Source organism: Ornithodoros turicata, unplaced genomic scaffold, assembly GCF_037126465.1.
Source record: "Ornithodoros turicata isolate Travis unplaced genomic scaffold, ASM3712646v1 ctg00000917.1, whole genome shotgun sequence".
Taxonomy (NCBI): Eukaryota; Metazoa; Arthropoda; class Arachnida; order Ixodida; family Argasidae; genus Ornithodoros; species Ornithodoros turicata.
Window position 1 is genome coordinate 559814 of NW_026999419.1, and position 18039 is coordinate 577852.

The window sequence follows — 18039 nt, forward strand, 5'->3', positions numbered from 1 at the left end:
ACGCAGTGTTGTTTCTGATGTAGTAATTTTTTGCTGTATGAATAATTTGGTACAAACAACATGTGCTCAATCATGCCCAAAGTGCTACCACAGAAAATGGGCACGCTTGGCTCCAAGGGTGTCATGATGAAAACGTGGAAAGGAGAAACGTGGTTTATTAAACTACCTGATATGTGTGTACTCAACAGGCCCACTCCTGTAGCTTGATCATGGTTATGAGCTTCGCTGGTAAGGAACGTGAATTCCTTCATGCTGCATGTGCATGAAATTTGTAGAGCTACACACTACAAACGTTGCATAACGTATGTACCATGCTTGCAGCTTTGTGGAATCTACGATTGGGATTTCCTAGTAAACACTTTATTCTTTCACGCTTCAACGTAAGGCACACGCACGCAAACATACAAAGCACTTCACATACTCTTCAAGTGTTGCAACAATAAGTATTTGTTTACACGATGACTGGCTGAATATTGAAAACTTGCTGGCTTTCATAGCAGCAGCACATAATACACTTAACAAGCGTCTTCAACTTACAACTGCAATATAAACATTCACAACTCGGCAGCTAGCACAACACACGCTGACAGGCTAACTCACGTGTCTCGCACACTGTGAAATAAATGTGAGAGCAGTGTAGCGGGCTCGGATTGTGTGGAATATCGTCTGCAACAAAATGGAAAGCTCGTTGCATCGAAGACTGACTTGGAATTTGATACTCAGTTATACTTGGAAATGTGCAAGGCTGAAGATTTGTCTTTCATGCATCGAGTCCTGAGAAGCAAGAGACAATTGTCATTGGATGACACAAAATTTACACCCACTGGACCGAAGGCATAATCTGCTATTACAGTCGTGCCTCATGGAACCAGGCATGAACTAAAAAATAAACTAAGAGTAAACACTGAACTAATAAAAGACAGGTTGGACACAAAGATAGTCAAATTATAATGTGTGTAGCAGGCAGACAAGTGACATGTAACGAAAAAACGTGCAATAACACTAGCACAACATGCCTGATCATGTACAGGCTCTTGAGTCTTTGGGTTTCATGTTTTTCCAAAATCTTCCCCAGTGCCCGTATTGGTGGCTGAATGGGCACTTTGCCAAGTTATTTTTCGGAGCTATTCAGGTTTTATCCGAATTGATGATGATGAAAATCTGGCATAATAACAGGTTTACCCGGTGTAACCCAAACCACAAGACTCTAATCACACATTAAGGCCTCATGGCCTTTTTTGTTTTCATCTGTGTTTGTGTGTCTGTGGCGGTGACCCTGGCTCGATGGTTCCTCAACCAAGCTTCTGCGAGCATGATACTGTCGAGCTCCTGCAAGTGAAACTTTAGCAAGTACCAAGGCACTTGCATCGTGATAGGCATAAAGATCACTGTACCAGTGTTGTCGTGGCTAACGCTCCGCTCGTTGTAAAGAGTATGGAGCCAGCAAGTGTCGTCCAGCTCCACAGTCTCTCCTTACGACATGGGGCCCCTCTTACTTTTCTCTTGTATTGACCTACGACCTGCCTTTACATAGTTGCATCCATCATTGTGTAGTAGAGGATCCTTGAAGGATCCTTGATAACAGGATCCTCGTAATAGGATCTTTGAAGTCGTGCTGGCACGATCGCGGGTTAGCTCGAATAACGTAATTCGAAAACCACTGTGTTAGAGCATATTAGTTTGTTTTAGCTGTGGTTGTGCTCTTAAGATGTTTCTTGAGTTAATTTTTCACTGGAAAACCCAACTATACAGGATTTCTTAGAGGGGTTGTGACATGTCACCCCCACGTTCTATTAAATAGATGTTTGGGACGAGTATTTGCAACAATATGAACTTTTAACCCATTTTTTTTACAGCGAAGCATGAAACAGATGCATAGAAATTCAGTACTAGCAAATGAATACCAAATCAAATGCCAAATCTGATTAGGCTGAGATGCCATGGCAGGCGTTATTGGTGTCACACACTTCTGATTACCACTAGAAATGATCAAAGCTTCTTGCCACAGTCTGCTGAAGGGACTTTGCCTGGACTTTTTTTTTTTCGCCTGTTATGCTGATGTGCAGTATCATACGTATGTGATGCAATTAGTTAATCACAAATATCAGTGTGTCACAACCCCTTTAAGAACTGACATTGCAGTTTGCAAAACTGAAGTCTGAGATGTGAGGTGTGTGTGAAGATGCTGATGGCAGAATTTCCCTGGGTGAGTCTCTTGTGAGTCACCTCCACATATTTCCATTCGTCTAAACCAGGAAAATGCTACCTTCAGCTCAGATCCACAAGTACTACCTGCTCGAGATTGACATGCCTCGCAATATCTGTAGTACGTAATGTTCGTAATCCTTGACTTGTATGGCCCCCAGTGAGTTGTGCTGGACCTTGGGATAAAAGTGACACAGTGTTGCTGGTGATAATTGCAAACGAGCCTTGAATACTCCTTTAAAAACATTGTGATTGAAAGACAAACACACTTTAGCCTGCCAATGCCCACCTTTAGGACAAACCTGCATCTATAAGCATTTTACAGGTAAATTACCTGGTATAATTTCTCAGGTAAATTTAATTGTATAGAAAACTAGGTGGAAAACTTCATAATGCCACATGGATTCTGACCAATCCTGGTGGAACTGGAGACTCTAAAATGAATATGTAGAGCCTTAAAGGGACGGTCTCGTACAGCCGGGGCGATTCCGAAACTTAGCCAAAACTAGTTTCACGAGTACTGTACACATACAACCGTCAAAGTTTCATTCAGAATAACCAAGTCGTTTTCGAGGAATTTGTCGAAACGTGCCGTAAGAGCAGACAACGAAAGCTGCGCTTCTCTCATGCATACGTCACGTATGACGTCGCCCTGCGGGTGCGTCGTCGTTGTCATGGTAATTGTAACTTGCAGAAGCACCTTGGGTTGAGTAATCCCCTTTGCTCTCGAAATGGGGACGCTCAGGCATATACCTCCGCGAGCGGAGAATGTAGTCCCAGCATTGACTGTGGGGTCTCCCATAATGTAGCGCACAATCGGATACGTGCAAGCTAAGTCATGTGTTTTCTTTCCGCGAGTATTTAATGCGGTTTTTAAATAAACACGCACTCCTTCTCCATGGACATCGTCAGCGACACTTCATTTCGAAGCATGATCAGTGTACAACGGGGAGTGTAATGGAAGCGCGCGTAATATATTTTTGGTCGGAGCTGTAATGCGACCGCACGCGCCGATGGCCAGCGACTTCAGATTTGTGATTGTGGATGGGGTTGTCCTGCGACTTTTAACTTGTCCCTGAGGATTAACATAGTTGTTCTGAACCACCATGCTTGCCACTACTTAGAATGCACGTTTTTCACCTGAGAACTGAAAGAAAATGTACGAGAGTTGCCGCGGTGCCCAGTAACTTCTGAAAGTTGTCTGCTCACGCCGATGCACTAGCGCGCGCAAAAGCAGACGATTTCTGTATCCTATCACAGACTTACCCGCAGGGAGACGTGGCCATTCTTATTGTTGCCAACACAGATCGTGGCTAGCCCTGCAGTCTTTATCAATTTAATTCGGTTATTTAGTAACTGCGGCGTGTTTTGTCGGGTAAATTAGCAGTATTCCATTTTCAACAAAGGGCAATCGAATGGTACACTTTATGAAAGGGGCAGGGGATACGTGACCGTCCCTTTAAGTTTTCGGGAAATATTTTTTCTAAATTTGGGGGGTAACAAACATGAGCTCTAAATTCATTCGAATTCGAGTGGAAAAACTTCCAGTATGCTATATTTGTGGAAACATCGGGCTCAGTTACTCAAACTAACTGTACTGGTTTGCAACAAACGGTGATGTAACTGCATTTGCTCCTAACAAGTTAGTGTGCATTCCTGCAGATGCAGTGAGGGCAATTTGCCGCGTAAAAATCGGGTTTCACCCTAAAGAGGCAACCTTCAATTCGGGGTGAAGAATTGGGTTAAACCCTAAAACTTCAGGCTCTATGAATATATGACACAGACTTACTGTGAGAAAATGGCATGTCTCGTGATTTGAAGCATAGTAAGAGCCCAAATAGTTGCCAAGTTTTCCAAGTTGCCAAATTTTTGCCAAGTTTTCCTTCTGATGGCTTCTGTTGCCATTGTAGATTTTGAAAGGGAAAAAAAGAATTTCCTCAGAGATACATTCCGTTAACGAGGTAGTCTGCATCATGGGCGAGTGCAGACCTCCCTCCCCTACGGGCCAGGCGGTGACGTGCAAGCCGTAGTCGACACCCAACAAGCACGAGCAGGAGTCCCGTGACACACAGGCCCAGAGTGAGGGCTAGAACAGCAGAACTTGATTCTCTGTTGGCCACCCTGCCTGCCTGTTCTACTTGGGTGAAGCTGACACGCATGTTGGCAACTTCGCTGAGGCTACCGAACTGTACCGACGGGTGTGGAAGCGTTGAATGAGGCTTGTTCTTGTTTTCTAAACAAAGGGGTGAAAGTAATTTTTCAGTTCTTTGATTCAAACATGCAAGTTGAGTTTAGTAATCTGTCTGGGAAACTGCACTCGAAAGATAAATTTGTACAATGTATAGGGTGCTTTTCTTTATCCTACACTGATACTTTATATTTTTATTTATTTTTTAAAGCTATGAGAGATATCACCAAATTTTGCTAAGCAAATGAGCCAAAACAGAAACCAAGCACGTGAAGGGTGAAGGAAGGACACGACAATCGACATCGATGGCTTATGTGTGCAGCAAAGTGGTTTATCTGGCCAGCAGATCACCGCCTACTCCAATGAACTCCGTTGCTTCAAAGCAATGTGGCTCTCTGGAATTGGTATTCTTCCTGTGCTCTTGATGTAATTGGTCTCAGCACATTTGCATAGCAAAATTCGGTGATGGATACCTCAAGGTCAGCTAGTAGTTGCACACTCCCTTTGACAGAATGTCTGCCTGATCACCTAACCCACCTGCAAAAACGGCATTTATGCCGGGTCACGGCTTTTTAAATAAAAACCTGTATCGAATTAAAAAAGAAACACGGCATAATGCAGCACAGGAAGATGACCTAAGATAACCTAAGCACCATGCATTACAACAACTGCTAATTCCTAAAAGTATACTAAAGGGTCGACATGCCGTATTAATGCGTGCTTTCTATGGAAGGGGATGGGTGGAAGGTCTTTGATGTAACTATAGTGCTTTCTGCGCATATCCTGAAAGAAATCTCAACAAACCCGCAAGGGTTCAACACCCCCCCTGAAAACTGTACCATTGGTAGTGCATTTTGGAAGAGGGAAACGACGGTAAATCCTCTCCCCATGTAAAGTTTCCGTCCATAGAACCTGCAGAATATTTTTCCGTGGAATATTTTTCTGGCTACACTACAGTCCCGAGACATTCACAAATGCAACAGCATGGGAACCTCCATACATACGAACGGAGACCTATATGTGTTCTCATCCCATTTCAGTTTTTCCGTAAATTTTTTTTAAAGACTTAGTAGAAAGTCTGTAGTATAGCAATATACTTACTGGTAGCCTGCTTAGCCTGTGCTTTACCATGATGATGCTCTGGAACTGGAGGAGGCTCCACTTCAACTACTGTCTCGTACAAATTATCTGAAATTATGTTCCATGAGCCTGAACGCTGCAGTGCCTCTTTCCGTCTCTTACCATTGCTGCTAGTTGGCGGTGCTACCGGCTTTGCTGCCATCGGAGTGTGTTCAGACTCCGGGGCCACAGCAGCTGTCTCCTTCGGGGACTGGTGCTGGACAAAACCGCCTTCGGAAGAGCCAATGTTGAGTGATAGCTGTCGGCCGCCCGGCCTTACTGGTTCATTTGATATTAATGGTGGGGACTCTGGGAGGCGCTGCCGTAGCCCTTCGTATGTAACAGCGGGGTGAGGACGAATGTAGGACGACTCCTGAAGGGGAATTTCTGGTTGCTCAAGCACTGGTGTTGGTCTGCAGAAAAAAATAAAAGTTAGTCGGATTGGCATACAGATGAGGTTCCGGGTTTCCAACCAACTGGAGGGTACGTTTTTTCGGGGCTTATTACTTTATCAGAATTCAAAGTTATTCTGCGTTTATTCGTTGGAATCCTTTCATTATCCGAGGTTCCGAGAAAAAGTGGCAGCTGAGAAATAACGTTATCACAAAAACAGTGAGTGTCTTCCGTGCAATATCATCTCTTACTTTTTTTATGTATCTTCACCAAGCTTCATGCGTTTACGGTCTGATTCTGAAATTGTCATAGTACACAGCGATGTACAATGCTACTCTATAAAATCGGAACTTCGCTACATAACAGGTTCTCTTCCCCCTCTCTTTTTAATGGGGGGTGGGTGCACTTTTGTTATGCTTTGGCCTAGGTTATGCAGGATAAACGTAAAGGGCAGTTATTTGCATAGCTATGAACCTGTATTCCAAGCTTTACAGCAAACACGTAGAAAAGTGTAGAAAAGCAAAGACACAAAAAAGCAGCACCACAAATAACAACTCATCTGCCTCTGATATCATGGCGGGCATCACCGTCAACGAAGAGGCCACATGAGATGCCCTATGCTTATGGGAACCAGCAGGCATGGTTGAGGCTTTCCAAATACAATACGTAGAAAAATACTTGTTTCTTCCTTACGCCGTACTCTGGTGTGCGTACAATGTGTGTATCATGTAATGAACGCCACATATCAAAATGTCACAACCCCTCTAATGGTCCTAGAAAGGCGTACGCCCATAACGGCATCATTCTGTGCAGTGGTTGGCCTTGAGCATGTTGCGTGGTGGAGTTCCGTTTCAGTGAAGATTACGCCACGTGGCTGCTGTGTTCTTGCAGAGTTCTCGGCTACGGGAGTCCCCAAAATCAGTCTTCCGGTAAAATCTGAACAGTTAAAATTTTTATTTTTAGTATGTTTTTCAAATTTTTCTTTGGTTCTGATTTGTGTTTTTCCTTCCAAACAATAATGCATATACCTAGGGCCCTCTGTTTTCAGGTTTTATGTTTTTTGAAAATCTGGGGTAAAAATCAGGTTTTATTTCGAGTAGCTGCAAAATCGGGCGATATTGGGTGGAAAAGCATATCTTCGGGTCAAAAATAGAAAAAAGAGCAATTCTCGTACTTTGCTGAACATGAACAAAATACTGAACATGCTGTGCTTGGCATTCAGCAGTGCCCGTATTGGTGGTTGAATTGGCACGTTGCCAAGTTAGTTTTCGGGTTTTTTCTGGTTTTACCCTAAGTGAGGATGGTACAAATTGGGGGGGTAAAAACGGGTTTTGCCGGGTTTTACCCAAAAACGCAGGGCCCTACATATACAAAAAGTAAAACGGAACATTCATTTATGGGAGTTTTGGCCCACTTCTTGTGATGCAGCCTATATACCGATAAAGTGTTCATATTAGGTCGATGTTTATTGGTATTCTGTTCCAGATATCAATGTTCATCGACATTCAAAATTCTGATATTTTTGCACCCCTGGTTTGCCCCCCTTAGTTGCTTCGAATTATGTGTGCACCATGCTATGTATCTGACTGTGGATGAGAACATGCACTCCAGAATCTGTTATGCTTAAAGAAGTGCAGAAGGCACTTCAGTCACAACCCTACTTTTAAACCAAGTTGTTAACCTGCCTACTATAAGATGCACTATGCAAAGTGATTAATTCGACAGAATCATATATATCCATAGGTGGGGATTTTGGTGAAACCTCACTCGCCCTCACCCTCACGGCCCTCACGGGCTCATGCCCTCACTCGCCCTCACCATCACCGCCCTCACGGGCTCATGCCCTCACTCGCCCTCACCCTCACGGCCCTCACGGGCTCATGCCGTCACTCGCCCTCACCCTCACGGCCCTCACGGGCACATGCCCTCAATCGCCCTCACCCTCACCGCCCTCACGAGCACAGACCCTCACTCGCCCTCACCCTCACGGCACTCACAAACGCAAGCCCTGAGGGTCTTATCCTCATAAGGTCTCCTGTGAGTGCACTCATGAGGTTGTGCCCCTCGTGAGACCTCCTGTGAGTGCGCTCATGAGGTTGTGCACCTCGTGAGACCGCCTGTGAGTGCACTCATGAGGTCTGAGGGGCGCCAAGTCTCTGTGAGTGAAGTCACTGGTGAGGCCTGAGGTGTGTGAGGTCAGTATGAGGACATTCAGAAATGAGGTCAAATGACGCATATCAGACGTGCGCAAATTAAATTATGAAGGCAATTGATGACATGGTTCCAGCGACACAACCACCGGCTGTGTACTTTAAAGGGCTGGTGTGCACGTATTTAGCAATTTCGTCTACGTCGCGCTGGGAACACAGCAAAGCGTCCTGAGCTGACTGATTACTTCATGATATGGTACCAGCGACCTAACTACTGGCAGGGTGCACTTTGAAGGGCTGGTGTGCCCGTTTTTAGCAATTTCGTCTATGTCGCACTGGGAACACAACAAAGCCTCTTGAGCTGACTGATTACTTCATGATATGGTTCCAGAGACCCAGCTACTGACAGGGTGCGCTTTAAAGGGCTCGTGTGCCCGTTTTTAGCAATTTCGTCTACGTCGCTCTGGGAACACAGCCACGCGTCCTGAGCTGACTGATTACTTGGTGATATGGTTCCAGTGACCGAACTACCGGCAGGGTGCACTTTAAAGGGCTGGTGTGCACGTTTTTACAAATTTAGTCTATGTCGCGCTGGGAACACAGCAAAGCGTCCTGAGCTGACTGATTACTTGGCGATATGGTTCCAGCGACCCATCTAGAGGCAGAGTGCACTTTAAAGGGCTGGTGTGCACGTTTTTACAAATTTAGTCTATGTCGCGCTGGGAACACAGCAAAGCGTCCTGAGCTGACTGGTTACTTGGCGATATGGTTCCAGCGACCCAACTACAGGCAGGGTGCACTTTTAAGGGCTGGTGTGCACGTTTTTACAAATTTAGTCTATGTCGCGCTGGGAACACCGCAAAGCGTCCTGAGCTGACTGATTACTTGGTGATATGGTTCCAGTGAGCGAACTACCGGCAGGGTGCACTTTAAAGGGCTGGTGTGCCCGTTATTAGCAATTTCGCGTACATCGCGCTGGGAACAGAACAAAGTCTACAGAGCTGACTGATTACTTCGTGATATGGTTCCAGCAACCCAACGACCGGAAGGGTGCACTTTGAAGGCGCTGGTGTGCCCGTTTTTAGCAATTTCGTCTACGTCGCGCTGGGAACACAGCAAATCGTCTTGAGCCGACTGATTACTTCGTGATATGGTTCCAGCGACCCAACTACCGAGAGCGTGCACTTTAAAGGACAGGTGTGCCGGTTTTTAGCAATTTCGTCTATGTTGCGCTGGGAACACAACAATGCCCAGGACAATTGGCTGTGTTCCCAGCACGACGTAGACGAAATTGCTAAAAACGTGCACATCAGCCCTTTAAAGTGCACCCTGCCGGTAGTTGGGCCGCTGGAACCATATCACGAAGTAATCAGTCAGCTCAGGAGGCTTTGCTGTGTTCCTATCGCGACATATACGAAATTGTAAAAACATGCACACCAGCCCTTTAAAGTGCACCCTGCCTGTAGTTGGGTCACTGGACCCATATCACGAAGTCATCAGTCAAATCAGGACGCTTTGCTGTGTTCCCAGCGCGATATAGACGAAATTGCTAAAAACGTGCACACGAGCCCTTTAAAGTGCGCCCTGCCTGTAGTTGGGTCGCTGGAACCATATCACCAAGTAATTAGTCAGCTCAGGACGCGTGGCTGTGTTCCCAGAGCGACGTAGACGAAATTGCTAAAAATGGGCGCACCAGCCCTTTAAAGTGCACCCTGGCAGTAGCTGGGTCTCTGGAACCATATCATGAAGTAATCAGTCAGCTCAAAAGGCTTTGTTGTGTTCCTAGTGCGACGGAGATGAAATTGCTAAAAATGTGCACACGAGCCCTTTAAAGTGCACCATGCCTGGAGTTGGGTCGCTGGAACCATATCGCCAAGTCATCAGTCAACTCAGGACACGTGGCTGTGTTCTCAGCTCGACGTGGACGAAATTGCTCAAAACGTGCACCCCAGCCCTTTAAAGTGCACCCTGCCGGTATAATTGGGTGGCTGGAACCACGTCACCAAGTAATCAGTCAGCCAAGACGCTTTGCTGTGTTCCCAGCGCGACATATACGAAACTGCTAAAAACGGGCAGACCAGCCCTTTAAAGTGCACACTGCGTGTAGGTGGGTCGATGGAACCATATCACCAAGTAATCAGTCAGCTCAGGACGCTTTGCTCTGTTCCCAGCGCGGCATAGACGAAATTGCTAAAAACGGGCACACCAGCCCTTTAAAGTGCACACTGCGTGTAGTGGTCGCTGGAACAACGTCATCAAGTAATCAGTCAGCCAAGACTCTTTGCTCTGTTTCCAGCGCGACATATACGAAACTGCTAAAAACGGACAGACCAGCCCTTTAAAGTGCACACTGCATGGTCGTTGGTCGATGGAACCACATCACCAACTAATCCGTCAGCTCAGGACGCTTGGCTGTGTTTCCAGCGCGACGTAGACGAAATTCCTAAAAGCGGACACATCAGCCCTTTAAAGTGCACACTGCGTGTAGTTGGGTCGCTGGAAGCATATCACCAAGTAATCCATCAGTTGAGGACGCTTGGCTGTGTTCCCAGCGCGACGTAGACGAAATTGCTAAAAACGGGAACACCAGCCCTTTAAAGTGCACCCTGCCGGTAGCTGGATCGCTGGAACCATATCACTAGTGCCTTCATAATTTGCCCACGTCTCGTAAGCGTCATTTAACCTCATTTCTGAATGCACTCACACTGACCTCACACCCCTCAGGCCTCACCAGTGACTTCACTCACACAGACCTGGCGCCCCTCAGACCTCATGAGTGCACTCACAGGAGGTCTCATGATAGGCAAAACCTCATGAGTGCACTCACAGGAGGCTTCGTGAGGATAAGACCTCATGAGTGCACTCACAGGAGACCTCATGAGGGTAAGAACCTCATGAGTGCACTCACGGATGGCCTGATCGCGGGCTTGCCCTCACTCGCCCTCACCTCAAAGGCGTGAGGTGAGGGTGAGGGGCACTCATGAGAGCCCTCATGAGTGAGTTCGCCCACCTATGTATATATCACAGAATGCGATTTTAAAAATCGCGACCGTGCGCAACAGTGACAACGGCCGCAACTAGCTGCCCGAGTAGGTTTGACATTATTACAGTACAGCCTGCTGCTTGGTTTAGAGAAATGTCATCTGCTACACAGGGAGAACTGGGAGAGAAGCAAAAAAAAGAAAGCGGAAAGTGCCGGCCTCGATTGGAACGCGGTCACTCTTGTCACTGTAATGGCATCACCGGTGAGGTTTTGCTTCCTCCTCCTCCTCATTTCGCACTGCAGAGCGAATTGAGCGGGAATGCGTGCGTCGATGTTTGGGTATGTTTTTTCCTGAGAAAAATATTGCGTACAGAGTATTTTTTGTGTTACTTGTCAAGTAAGGTCACATCCTCTCATAATGTGTGACACAGAGAAAATCTTTGAGATGGCTTTCTGGGCTGCTTTAAAAAGGCGCTAATTTGCAAAAATTCCTTCCTGTGGAATGAAAGATATGGTTACATTGACACCAACACAAAAGGAATGGGACACCAGCACAAAAGGAAAAGGAATGTTTGTGATTTACGAGCGAAAAAAAAAAAGAACAATGTACGCTTTCCCTCTCCTTCCCTTCCTCCTTGCCCTTTCCTTCTCAAGAAGTGTGACAATGTGGAGAGCTTTGGACTGGTTTTCTCAAACGATCTCCTGTGATGATTGGACAAATCGTTTGCGGAGACCAATGAGAGAGCGCTCAGCATTGTCAGCCTTCTTGAGATGGAGAGGGAAAGGGAAAGTGTAAATCGCAGGTTCTTTCTATAATACGAGGGGTGTTCAAGTTAAACCAAAACTTTCTGTCTCCTGAGTGTACAAATGACTCGCGCTACTTCTTTTTCGTCATTTTCACACGTGACAGGCCTCCGCGTTCACCACGTGGTGGTCCAAAGTTTGTGCGAAACAGAAAACACGTGCTGGACAAGATGGCCGACAACGAGGCGAGCACGCACATCGAACAGCGAATTGTCATGAAGTTTCTCGTGAATGAAGGCGTAAAGTCATCTGAAATTCAGAGAAGACTTCAGGCTCAATATGGCCACGATAGACTTAGCCGCAGCAAAGCGTTTGAGTGGTGCAAAACGTTTCCGAGACGGCCGTACATCAGTGCAGGACGATCCCGGCCTAGGCGGCTCAGAGCTCAGTGTCAGAGTTCCTGAGAACACCCAACTTGTGGAGCGCCTGATCCTCAAGAACTGACGGATAACATGTCTCGAACTGGCTCGAAAGATGGACCTTTCTGTGGGAACATTGAACACTATCATTCATGAACACCTCCAGTTTCGGAAAGTTACTGCCCGTTGGGTCCCGAGACAGCTCTCCGTGTTTGACCGGCAGAGAAGACTGGAAATCTCCCAAGAGCTAAGGTACCGTTTCGACACTGAATGACAGCCGTTCTTTGATCGGATCATCACATGCGATGAAACATGGGTGCACCATTTCACTCCCGAGTCTAAACGCGCATCAAAACAGTGGAAGCATCCGGGCTCGCCAGCTCCCAAGAAGTTCCGAAGCACCTTGTCTGTGGGTAAGGTCATGGCCACGGTTTTCTGGGACAAGGCTGGCGTTGTTCATGTTGATTTTCTGCCCAGTAATACCACCATCAATAGTGGGGTCAATTACTGAGATGTGCATAAGGCGCTGAAGCAAAAGCGGCCGGGCCTCATCACCAAAGGAGGAGTCCTCCTACAGGACAATGCACGCCTGCACACCGTGCATCTCATGACACGCACCTTACAGGAACTTGGCTGGGAGTTGCTGCCACATCCCCCATTACAGTTCAGACCTCGCCCCCAGCGATTTCCATCTCTTTGGGCCACTGAAGGCGTTCCTTGGGGGCCGCCACTTCAGCTGCAACGACGAGGTCAAGAATGTGGTCCGATCATGGCTTCTACGCGCCGGTAAGGATTTCTACGCTGCTGGCATCCAGGCCCTAGTGGAACGCTGGGACAAGTGCATTAGTGCAGCTGGAGATTACGTTGAAAAATAAAACTAATTTCTCGCCTGTAAGTTCATTTTACTTTTGCGAAAAATGAAAAGTCCCGGTTTGACTTGAACACCCCTCGTAAAACGGACTCACGAATCTCGTTCCTTTTGTGTTGGTGACAAGGTAGTGGGGTCTAGCATTCCGCGAGGAGACATCCTTACAGGCTGTTGGATAGATTTTGCTAGAATGGGTGGCTGTTTGATAATGAAATTGTAAGCTTGTTTTAAAAATTGATGTAAAATGATTATATCACCTGTGTAGCATCCTCCACTGCTTGTCACCTCTTCCTTGCATTGCTGCCAATTGCTTCTGCTGTTGAAGTTGATGCTGAAGTTGCTGCTGCTGCAGAATTTGCTGCTGACGAAACTGACGTTGCATTTCTTGCTGTCTGAAGCGTGGAATCTGCTGGAGACTTGAATGCTGATTCTGAGGTCTCGCCTGTTGCGGCGTCATGGCACCTGCGTGGCGAAAAGTGCGATCCGTTTCCACCGTGACGCACACCCCTTCGTGATAGCAAACGTACCTTCGGGTATAGAAGGATAAAGCTGGAGATCATTGTCTCCAACCCACAGTCTACCATTGTCGGTATAGGCACCATAGTCGTCGTATTTGTCTTGGTAGCCCAAATATGGGTCGGACCCGTATGGGGCGTAGTCGGACCTTGAAGGCTGTGACTGTCTGGCATCTCCAGGCCAGCTGTTCAGTTCATTTCGTGGCACAGAAGGGAGCCTGATGCCAGTCTTGTGGTGAAAGGGGCTAGGCCGCCCTCCTGTAAGATGTGCGTAATGTCACTTGTCTTTCGCTAAGGCTTAACGATAGGCACTTGTTCGTAGTTCATAGCTAGGGTTCCGAGTTTTCAGAGTTTTCATTTAGGAAAATTCGCAGGCTGTTTATAGGAGTTTTCAACTTTTCCGAAATTCGGAGTTTCTCGGAGAAATAAAAAGTAATGATGAACGAAAAATGAACGACGCCGATTTCGGAGTACATTTCGGAGTAGTCATCGCAGAGACAATGCAAGGAAAGGAGTATAAGAGTGACTGAGACCACACGATATAGCGCACGGATGTTTTACTACCCAGAGCTATTGAAGTAAAAACAAGCGTATTTCCACATATTGTGAATGGTGCCCAGGCTCAAAATCCCAGACTATCCCAAACTATCCCAGTGCCGGGGACAAGTAGAGTCACGAGGGTCGAGGATGCATAGAACATATGGGACAAGTGTGTGCACTATGCTCCTTTTGGGCCATTCATGTGTGGATCAGTTTGAAATCAAAAAGTAGGTGTGGAAGGAAGGGGACAAAGGAAGAAGGGAACGGGAAAAACCGTAAGGCTGCCACGTGGGCCTTGGAAGCATAGGAGTTTATCGGATAAATCCGATTTTTTGCCAAAAACATCGGAGGGAGTTTATCGGAGTTTGTCGGATAAATCCGAAAAGTCGGAAGCCTATTCATAGCTTACTTAATTCCTGGTTGATGTTGTTGCTCGGGGGCGGTTCTCTCGGAGGAGACGGATCTCCTGTCTGAGACAGACCACGGGAAGGGGTGGTCGTCACGTCCGCTTGGAAAATTGTAGGTGGCAGCGATGATGTCTGACTGTTTGGCGCTGCTGTGGCTTTATCTCCAGATTCTGATATCCAGACAAGTATAAATGATATTGAGAGACCAGCATCAGATTGGGTTTTGTAACTCACACCCAGCTACTGTATCTACATTTCCATGAAAACTTCATTTGACCTGCATTACTTCTATTTACAGAAGACTATATTGTAAGAGAGAGCAGCCCAAACTTTTTACTGTCTCCCCCCCTCATTAATCATATGTTTTGGCCTTGCCATAGGAATGCATTGAACAATATATTGTGGTGACAAGTTCATGTTAATGGTGCAGGGTCAGCAGGGGTGGATCCACACCCTAACTTGGGGGCTGAGGGGGTGCTTTCTCAAACTGCATAGTGGGGGTGGGAGAGAGGGTTATGCTTAAACACATGTATGTAGCCTGGGGGCTTTGGGGGGCGATTGACCCCCTGGATATGCGACTGAGGGTCAGCCATTTTTTTAGCTATTCTTTTGTTGCCACCAAAAATTAAAATGGCTGTATTGTTCCACATGCATTATACCACAAAGCTTTCTCGTGTCTGGTGACATTTTCTGATTTTTTTACCATGGCATTTCTACCGTGCAAGATCGTACTCTTAGGTGTACTAGTACTGACCACATAACAGCATTACAGCAGCACAGTTGTTTAGTTTTGTTAGCATGTTATCTCGTTGCAAAACCAACTTCATGGTAAGAAGGTACACTCACTAGAATGCAGATTTTCTGGCTATGGTTTGGTAAGGAGTAGGAGGGAGAGGGGTTGTATAGCATACTGTGCTGAAAATGCATGCATAACGCATACTTTGCAAGATTTTCAGATAGCAGATAGGTGCGAGAGCACTAACATAGCCAGAGCTCTTTTCTTCTTTCTTTTTTTCATGAAAGGCTTTGCTGGTTTTGAGAAAGCTTTGGGTTCCCCTTAGCGAAAATCCTGGTCATGATGAAATATTTTTGATGTTTCAGTGCCAGACAGTTTCCACTGCGCAAAATAGATTCAGCATCAAAGCACTGCCAATCGTGCGATACCCACGAATGTTTGAGATATTTTCTTACGGCGGCATGTGACACTCGCAACCCCTGTTTGGGATTGTAGAGTCTACGCTGTGAGCGCACGGCTGACAGGCCGTACTTTGCACTTCCTTTACTGTTACGAATACAAATGGCATTCGCATTTTAATAAACGATTTTAAAAAGATGCGCGCGGCGCAAAGCAGCATGGGAACTTTGAGGGACACTGCTCTGTCGTCTGCTTCAATTATGGGTTACCCCGACTGACGCTGACGCTACTGCTGCGCACACCGGGAATGTTGTTGTTCTTCTTCTACCTCCGCCACTGGCCATCTCTCGTAATGCTATAAGACACTCTAAGTTCCCATGAGTCCTTGCGTGTGACTGGACTTCCGCTTCGATGCCAATACATGACAGGTGGCGCTTACTTTTCTAAAAAGTCTATTTGACCGTGTTGCAGTGCCGAAAGCAAAGCATTCTGCTGCATGATTATATTTGTTTCTGGCACCTTCTTTTGTCATGTGCTCCCGAATGAGGGCTACACTATTTCACAGTGTAATTCCTAATAAAATGCTCAAATTTTGTTCAAATATGCATCTGATGCAGTGTTTTCATGTGAAGAACAAGGAAGAACATTGCATATATATTGAGGGTTTTACTGCACATTTCAAAGTGCATAGTTGTATGTGAACTGTTATACCTGAACTGAGTCAGAAATGCTTTTTGTTAATAGCTCCGCTAATAACAGAATTAATGTCTTACTAGCTCCAGGGCAGTTTAAGTCGTCACTTTCGTCACTACCGTCCGGGCATTGTGGTATTCCATCACAAACGTTGTACACTGCAATGCACTCGCTGGAGTTTTGACACTGGAACTGAAATCTCTGGCAGCGTGTGTCTGAAACGAGTTTCCAATTCCTTGTGTTAGTAAAACTATTGGGATTTCAAAATTCACTTGTTAATTGTCACGCAACACGATTAGAACAGCAAACCTGGAACAGCAGTTGTAATTCGGGTTGCACTTTCGGTAGCCGTTGGGATCAGAGTGGGAACTTGGGACTCCGGGACCTCGGGTGGGACCTCGGTAGACAGTAGAAGAGGTGGCTGGCGCAACTGTGTCAGCTCATCTTCGTGTCTTGAGGGTAATCCCCACTCTGTGTCCCTCGGTCCCACAAGTAGAAGGGAAACAGTATAAAATGCGTGTGACGTGAACAAGCACAGAAAGGCAGATGGCGGACCACAGTCAAACAGGTAGCAGCTGCCTTTGCTCTGTGGAGGAAAAACAGATTTGCTTTTTGGGCAACAGCTCAGAGTACAAACTGGCAAGACCAGCGTCACTGTAAGAAGCATCATGAGAAAAATAAAAATTTAGGGGACTATCTCTATTACAAAGATATGCGAGATTTTGGGCAAAGAATTTATTTTGATGACCTATCTTTTTATGAATTAAATTAGTTACAAGAACTTAACCCTTTGCCAAACTGTAAGTCCAATACGTTACATGAAATTTATTAGACTTAAATTCCATGTCAGAATTAGAGCTGTGGAGAAAGTGCAAAAGTTCTCAAACAGAATAATTTGTTGAAAATTTGCTAATTTTTGTTTAAGAACTTGTGCGTTTTTTTTATTCTCTAGCTACCGGAAATGCTTATTAATTGTTATTTCTTTGCTATACATTATGACAAATATGTTAATATAGACATGCATGTATGAGCTAGGACATGCATGAGGACAACGGACATTTTTATTTTCAACCTCACTCTGATTAATTGTTCATTTCTCTTCAGTTTCTCACCTTTTCTTCAAAGACAGCCACATTGCAGTTGGTTGTTTCCCAGCACCAAATGATGCAGTCCCTATTGGAGCCGACCTCAGTCTCGTTCAAGTACTTCGCTCCCATTCGACGTGAGTCCTCGGTTCGAATTATGCGGTTTTCATTCACCTGGAATCCTTCCAGGATATTTCGAACATCTCTCGAAGCTTGAGGCATCTGGGCGGCACTTGGTCGCTTGTGAATCTTCCGAGGCACAATATGCGCTTTCGATTCCAATGCAGCTGGCAGTGCAGTGAAGCTCTCTTCACATGATATTAGTAGCGCTGCCAGAATTAGTATCGCAGCTTGCAGTTGCAACATGACCAAACCACGGCTTTCCACGAGCATACTGAAAAACGATTACGCAGGGCACGGCACAGGATAATCTGTCAAACGTAGGATAAAGCCATCTTGCGTTGTTGTTGAATGGTGGAGATGCGGGAACATTGGAAAAGGAGGGAGGAGGAAGTGGACCTCTATTATATGGTGTTTTCTTGGTGAAAATTACGCATGTTCGCTGTCAGCCCTGTATGTTATATACTTCGTGCTC

General features: G+C 46.0%; 1 protein-coding gene across 2 annotated transcripts; it reads right to left on the reverse strand.

Annotated features, from left to right (window-relative positions):
• Positions 1-344: 344 nt before the first annotated feature.
• Positions 345-17952, reverse strand: LOC135375722 (uncharacterized). 2 transcript variants are annotated; one of them, XR_010417361.1, is made up of 10 exons: positions 17472-17952; positions 16669-16945; positions 16440-16574; positions 14534-14701; positions 13597-13842; positions 13327-13531; positions 5636-5925; positions 5495-5581; positions 3995-4438; positions 345-2381 (listed from the first exon to the last, which is right to left on the reverse strand). XR_010417361.1 is itself a non-coding variant. In XM_064608378.1 (9 exons), exons 1-9 carry the CDS (start codon positions 17835-17837, stop codon positions 4143-4145), a joined length of 2070 nt encoding a protein of 689 aa, XP_064464448.1. In that variant the 5' UTR covers positions 17838-17952; the 3' UTR covers positions 345-4142. The 2 variants fall into 2 exon arrangements, 1 of the variants encoding a protein (XP_064464448.1); XM_064608378.1 differs by having other exon boundaries at positions 345-4438.
• Positions 17953-18039: the final 87 nt, after the last annotated feature.

What these genes read in the sequence shown, in the direction of transcription:
- LOC135375722 (XM_064608378.1), bottom strand. Translation starts at nt 17,837, where the DNA reads ATGCTCGTGGAAAGCCGTGGTTTGGTCATGTTGCAACTGCAAGCTGCG. An exon ending in TTATCCTTCTATACCCGAAG is followed by an intron (nt 13,532 to 13,596) that starts GTACGTTTGCTA and finishes TTCGCCACGCAG; the next exon opens with GTGCCATGACGCCGCAACAG. An exon ending in CAGTGGAGGATGCTACACAG is followed by an intron (nt 5,926 to 13,326) that starts GTGATATAATCA and finishes TTTTTTCTGCAG; the next exon opens with ACCAACACCAGTGCTTGAGC.